General features: G+C 58.4%; 1 protein-coding gene across 2 annotated transcripts; it reads right to left on the bottom strand.

Moving 5' to 3' along the window:
* Positions 1–414: 414 nt before the first annotated feature.
* AZU1 (azurocidin 1) lies at positions 415–4,850 on the bottom strand. Of its 2 annotated transcripts, XM_524023.8 has the most exons (5): positions 4,239–4,850; positions 3,758–3,914; positions 2,732–2,876; positions 1,500–1,733; positions 415–722 (listed from the first exon to the last, which is right to left on the bottom strand). In XM_524023.8, exons 1-5 carry the CDS (start codon positions 4,294–4,296, stop codon positions 555–557), a joined length of 762 nt encoding a protein of 253 aa, XP_524023.1. In that variant the 5' UTR covers positions 4,297–4,850; the 3' UTR covers positions 415–554. The 2 variants fall into 2 exon arrangements, with proteins under 2 accessions (XP_524023.1, XP_024207541.2); XM_024351773.2 differs by lacking the exons at positions 3,758–3,914; positions 4,239–4,850 and having other exon boundaries at positions 2,732–3,681.
* Between the last annotated feature and the right edge of the window lie 1,983 nt (positions 4,851–6,833).

The following is a 6,833-nucleotide window of genomic DNA, read 5'->3' as shown; positions in this document are numbered from 1 at the left end:
CTTCAGGTGATCCGCCCACCTCAGCCTCCCAAAGCGCTGGGATAACAGGTGTGAGCCACCGCGCCCGGCCTCTCCTGTGTTTTCTGATGCTGCCCACGGAGCTGCGTGGTATGTTCTCCAGCAGAATGAGAGGTGGGAAGGGGGAGGAGAATCTCACAGATTCGAGTTCAAAGCCGGCATTCGCTGTGTGACCTCTGGGCAGCCACCCAACCTCTCTGAACCTGGGCCTCCCCCCAACACCCCACTGTTGGGTGCAGATAACACCAGCCCCTGCTTCCCGGGCTTTGAGGGAATCTCTGAACATCTGACATCTGCACAGGCAGTGCACCTGCGGTGGGTGCCCCTAAGGCCGGTGAAGGTGCCGCTCACGCGTCCCCACAGCCCCCTCCCCCACCGATGAACAGAAACCAGGAGCAGAGGCGAGATCGGCTTCTTTATTACAGCCAGGGCCCCTCGGGCCGGAGCGGGGGCAGGGGCGGGGCTGTGGGAGGTGGGTGCGGAGCGCCGGAGGTGTGGAGGGCGGGGCTGGGCTCCGTGGGAGGTCACAGGCCCCCCTAGGCTGGCCCGGGTCCCGGTCCCGGGTTGTTGAGAACACCATCAATCCAGTCTCGGAAGAGCGCCACTCGGGTGAAGAAGTCGGGGCCTCGGCCACAGGGCCCCAGGGAAAAGGAGGCCACGCCGTGGGCCAGGCCCTCGCAGACGAGGGGGGTGCCCCCGTCCCCCTGGGCAGGCGGCAGCTGTGTCAGGGCGTCCCAGGGCCTGGCTCCCGCGCCACCCCAGAACTGCAGAGGCCTCTTGCTGCCCCTGGAACCTACAAGTCCTGATCCAGCCCCAGGGCCTTTGCATGGCTCTTCTCTTTCTCTGCCCTGGTTAACTGCTAGTGGACTTTGGGATCAGTTGCTTTCTGGAGCTTCCTGGCACCTCCAAGCTGGGCCAGGTGCCCCTCCCCTGGCAATCACACGCCTGAGTCCCTCAGTGACCGGCTCTACCATGCCTGCTGGGTCCCCAACCCCCAGCACAGACGTGGCTCACAGCCGGCGTTTGATAGCTACTGTTTCTCAGCCAGGCACGGTGGCTCACGCCTGTTATCCTAACACTTTGGGAGGCCAAGGTGGGCCGATCATGAGGTCAGGAGTTCGAGACCAGACTGACCCACATGGAGAAACCCTGTCTCTACTAAAAATACAAAATTAGCCGGGCGTGGTGGCGCATGCCTGTAATCCCAGCTACTTAGGAGGCTGAGGTAGGAGAATCACTTGAACCCAGGAGGCGGAGGTTGCAGTGAGCTGCCGAGATCACGCCACTGCACTCCAGCCTGGGTGACAGAGCGAGACTCTGTCTCAAAAAAAAAAAAAAAAAAGATACTGTTTCTCCTGCCGTGAAAATGCTCAATCCTGGGGCCCCCCTGCTGTGCCGCCCTCAGCCTGCACTTGCTTTCTCCTGCCACGGAGAGCTCATTACCTCTCAGGACCCCTCCTCCCGCCACGGGGAGCACTCACATTGCAGATGCCACCGCGGCGGGTGAGCACACCGGTGCACACGTTGTTGGGGCGACACTGGTCCTCGGGGGTCACAGTCACGTTGACAAACCTGGGAAAACGGGAGAGACGCCCTCCACTGCGCTGGCTCCCCCAGCCGGCCACCTGGCATCCGGTGCCGGCTTCCACCGTGGCGTTCTGCAGAGGCAGTGGCAGTATCGTCACGCTGCTGGTGAGGTTGGCCTCGCGGTCCAGCTGGGGAAGGAAACAGAGTCAGGGGAGGGTGGCCCTGGGGACTGGAGCCTCATGGGGACCCCTGGGAGCAGAAGTGTCAGCGACATGAACTGTAGTCCGTAAGTGGTTTGCGTTTAATTCCCGGCAGGGGCCGGGTGCGGTGGCTCACGCCTGTATTCCCAGCACGTTGCGAAGCCAAGGTGGGTGGATCACTTGAGGCCAGGAGTTCAAGACCAGACTGGCCAACAAGGTGAAACCCCCGTCTCCACTTTTTTAAATTTTTTAATGATATTTTTGAGATAATTTTATCATTTTCTCAAAGAAAAAACCAAACATGAAAAACATTCACATGATTCTGTCATAGCAAAAGCATTTGAAAACGATGTCAGTCTCCACCAACAGAAGGCTCCATACGCGAACCGTGGTACATCTGTATGTGTTGCTGTATTGTTTTTGGAAGTTTTTTTTGAGATAGGGTCTGGCTCTGTTACCCAGGCTGGAGTGCAGGGGCGCGATCTCAGCTCACTGCAAGCTCCGCCTCCCGGGTTCAAGCGATTCTCCTGCCTCAGCCTCCTGAGTAGCTGGGACTAGAGGCGCCCGCTGCCACGCCCGGCTAATTTTTGTATTTTTAGTAGAGGCGGGGTTTCACCGTGTTGGCCAGGCTAGTCTCGATCTCCTGACCTCGTGATCCGCCCACCTCGGCCTCCCAAAATGCTGGGATTACAGGCATGAGCCACCTCACCTGGCAAGATATACAAACACACACACACACACACACACACACACACATATATATTTTTGTAGAGACTGAGTTTGGCCATGTTGCCCAGGCTGGTCTCGAACTCCTGGACTCAAGCCGTCCTTCTGCCTCGGCCTCCTGAAGCACAGGGGCCACAGGTGCGCGCCACCACTCCCGGCTAATTTTTGTATTTTTTTGTAGAGACTAAGTTTGGACGTGTTTCCCTGGCTAACGTCGGCCTCCCGAGGTGCTGGGATCACAGGCGGCACCATCCTCTCACCTGAAGCAGCATCAGGTCGTTCAGGTTCTGCTGGGGGTCGTAGCCATTCTCGCTCATGCTGCTGATGGAAAACGTCTGGCGGGACTGCCTCTCCCGCTGCCTCAGGTCATAGGCGCCCAGCACCACGGTGCTAACCCCGGGGTTCCTGAGAGCAGCGGACGAAAGGGCAGAGGGAGGACACCAGGCTGGGGCCTGGGCACAGAGCAAGCCGGCTTGCAAATTACGGGGGATCCCAGCCTGCAGACTGCAATCCTTCACCCTGAAAACTCCCCCACTTTTACAGAAGCAGAGCCGAGACCCTCCAGGGCCCCCTTCCCATCTTGAGCCCCTTCCCTTCTCTGCGCCTCCTCCTCCATCTGAGCCCCTTCTCTTCTCTGCGCCCCCTCCTCCATCTGACTCCCTTCCCTTCTCTGCGCCTCCTCCATCTGACCCCCTCCCCTTCTCTGCACCTCCTCCATCTGAGCCCCTTCCCTTCTCTGCGCCTCCTCTATCTGACCCCCTTCCCTTCTCTGAGCCTCCTCCATCTGACCCCCTCCCCTTCTCTGCACCTCCTCTATCTGAGCCCCTTCTCTTCTCTGGGCCCCCTCCACCATCTGAGTCCCTTCCCTTCTCTGCACCTCCTCCATCTGAGCCCCTTCCCTTCGCTGGGCCTCCCCCATCTGACCCCCTTCCCTTCTCTGCACCTCCTCCATCTGAGCCCCTTCCTTTCTCTGGGCCCCCTCCTCCATCTGAGCCCCTTCCCTTCTCTGAGCCTCCTCCACCTGACCCCCTTTCCTTCACTGCATCTCCTCCATCTAAGCCTCTTCCTTTCTCTGGGCCTCCTCCATCTGAGCCCCCCAGTATCCTTGGGTCCCTCCTCAACTCAGTCCCCATTTCCCTCTCCAAGCCTCCTCCTTTCCCTGAGCCCCTCCTTTTGCAATCCCCTCCCCTCCTCACCTACCAAGCACCCCCACTGAATCCCTAAGCCCCCCAAGCCCCTTCTCTGAGCCCCAATGCCCCCTAGGCCCCCTCCCCAGGACCCCTCACTGGCTTCGGAAGCAGCTTGCCGCGGTCATCACGAAGCGGGCATGGATCAGGGCACCCCCGCAGAAGTGCCTGCCTTGATTCTGAATGGAGGCCAGGAACGGGAACTGGCGGGGCCTCGCCTTCCGGCCGCCAACGATGTCCACAAGGGGGCTGGAGCCTGGGTGGGGGGAGACAGCTCTGAGATCCCCAAGAATCCACACAGTGGCCGGGAGGGCGTGTGAAGCTGCAGCCTCAGCTCTATCCACCCAGTGGGGCTGCGGGGGGACCCACCCTCCCCCATCGTCCCACTCCCTAAGAGGACAGGTGGCCCCTGAGTCCCGCACACCGTCCGCCCTCACACCTTTCCCGGGATTGTCCAGGTCGGGCTGGCTGTGTGACCCAGGCCAAGCCGCTTGCCTTCTCTGTGCTTTGAGTCTGAGTTCTGCCCCGGCAGCCGGGCCCTAGCACAAATGGGGGACCACCGGCACAGAGAGGCACTCACCGGCCCTCGAGGACGCCAGCAGACCAGCCAGCAGGGCCAGGACTGTCAGCCGGGTCATGGCGGGGCAGGTCTGTGGCTAACGCGGCGGCCGCCCTTATACACAGGCCTTGGCAGTTGGCGGCGTCCCCGCCCAGGCCCAGGGACAGCCCCACTCAGTGGGAACACGGGAAGTTGCCCAAGGCCTCCACCGCCAACTGCTCCCTGGGCCAGCCTGGGCTCCCCCTACATTCCACACTGATCCTCAGTTTCCCCCTCTAGAAGATGGCCGCACCCTGAGGGGCAGGTGAGGGTGTCAGGAACCAGTGGGTCCCGGGGCCCAGCACATGGCGGGCATGCAGCCGGCACCCAGCAACATTGCCAACTCAGAGTCCCACTCTCCCCATCCCAAGCCACTGGGGCTCCAGCACTGCCCGCTGGGCCTGGCACCACGGGGGCTCAGGGCAGTGGAGCTGGCAGTCCTGCGTTGAGTCCTGCGCGTCTGTATGGGTGATTATTATTACTATTATTATTATTATTATTATTTTGAGACGGAGTTTCACTCTTGTTGCCCAGGCTGGAGCACAATGGTGTGATCTCGACTCACTGCAACCTCCGCCTCCCAGGCTCAAGTGATTCTCCTGTCTCAGCCTCCTGAGTAGCTAGGATTACAGGTGCCCGCCACTACGCCCAGCTAATTTTTTGTATTTTTAGTAGAGATGGGGTTTCACTATATTGGCCAGGCTGGTCTCAAACTCCTGACCTCAGGTGATCCACCCGCCTCGGCCTCTCAAAATGCTGGGATTACAGGTGTGAGCCACTGTGCCCGATTGGGTGATTTTTTTAAACTTTTTCAACAGCTTTATTGAGATATAATTGACAAGCTGGGTGCGGTGGCTCACACCTGTAATTCTAGCACTTTGGGAGGCCGAGGCAGGCAGATCACCTGAGGCTGGGCATTCAAGACCAGCCTGACCAACATGGAGAAACCCCACCTCTACTAAAAATACAAAATTAACTGGGCGTGGTGGCACATGCTTGTAATCCCAGCTACTCAGGAGGCTGAGGCAGGAGAATCACTTGAACCTGGGAGGCGGAGGTTGCAGCGAGCCGAGATCGCACCATTGCACTCCAGCCTGGGCGACAAGAGCAAAACTCCATCTCAAAAAAAAAAAAAAGAAATTAGCTGGGCATGGTGGCGGGCGCCTATAGTCCCAGCTACTTGGGAAGCTGAGACAGGATAATTGCTTGAACCTGGGAGGCGGAGGTTGCAGTGAGCCGAGATTGCGCCACTGCACTCCAGCCTGGGTGACACAGAGAGACTCCGTTTCAAAAAAAATAAATAAAAACAAATTAAAAACTATATAAAAATAAATAGACGAAATGTCCAGAACAAGCAAATCTGCAGAGGCAGGAAGTGGATCTGTGGTTGCCAGGGGCCGGGGGAGGGCAGGGGGTGATGGCTGATGGATGGAGATGGGGCTTCCTTCTTTGGGGTGATGGAATGTTCTGGGACTGGACAGCAGTGATGGTTGCACAAGTCGGTGAATGCACCGAAAACCACTTCGCTGTACCGTTCAAAATGGCTAATTTTAAGTTATGTAAATTTCATCTCCTTTTTTTGTTTTTTTCAGAGTCGAGGTCTCGCTATCGCCCAGGCTGGAGGGCAGCGGCACCATCTCGGCCCACTGCAGCCTCAATCTCCTGGGTTCAACTGATCCTCCTGCCTCAGCCTCCCGAGTAGCTGGGGCCACAGGCACCCGCCACCATGCCCGGCTAATTTTTGTATATTTTGTAGAGATGGGATCTCACTATGTTGCCCAGGGTGGAGTGCAGTGGCACAATCTCAGCTCGCTGCAGCCTCCGATTCCCGGGTTCCAGCAATCCTCCCGCCTCAGCCTCCTGAGTAGCTGGGACCACAGGCACATGCCACCATGCCTGGCTAATTTTTGTATTTTTTTGTAGAGGTGGAGTCTCACTATGTTGCTCGGGCTGGTTTGAAACTCCTAAGCTCAAGCAATCCACCTGCCTCGGCCTCCCAAAGTGCTGGGAGCACAGGTGTGAGCCACTGCATCCAAACTCACCTCCATTTTTTACAAAGGGGCTCATTTCCAAGGTGAGACTGAGGTCTGGAGCTTACCGTGTCCCCCACACCCTTGGGGACACCAGTTTGTGTCTGGGCCTGTGGGGGCCCTCTGAGGGCAGTTTGCCCCTCCAAGGGGCGGATACGGGGAGAGTCCAGGGAGGCGGGGCCAGTGCGCCTTGAGGTCCGCTGCCCATTGGGAATGTAGGGTCCCAGGGCTCAAATCTGGTCTCCAGGCCGGGAGCGGTGGCTCACACCTGTAATCTCAGCACTTTGGGAAGCTGAGGCAGGCGGATCATGAGGTCAGGAGATCGAGACCTTCCTGGCTAACACGGTGAAACCCCATCTCTACTAAAGATACAAAAAATTAGCTGGGCATGGTGGCGGGCACCTGTAGTCCCAGCTACTCAGGAGGCTGAGGCAGGAGAATGGCGTGAACCCGGAGGCGGAGCTTGCAGTGAGCCGAGATCGTGCCACTGCACTCCAGCCCGGGAGACAGTGAGACTCCGTCACAAAATAATAATAATAATAATAAT

The sequence above is a fragment of the Pan troglodytes genome, chromosome 20, assembly GCF_028858775.2.
Source record: "Pan troglodytes isolate AG18354 chromosome 20, NHGRI_mPanTro3-v2.0_pri, whole genome shotgun sequence".
In the NCBI taxonomy this organism is placed as follows: Eukaryota; Metazoa; Chordata; class Mammalia; order Primates; family Hominidae; genus Pan; species Pan troglodytes.
Note: the sequence above shows the minus strand (reverse complement) of the source record. Positions and strands in the feature narration are given on the sequence as shown.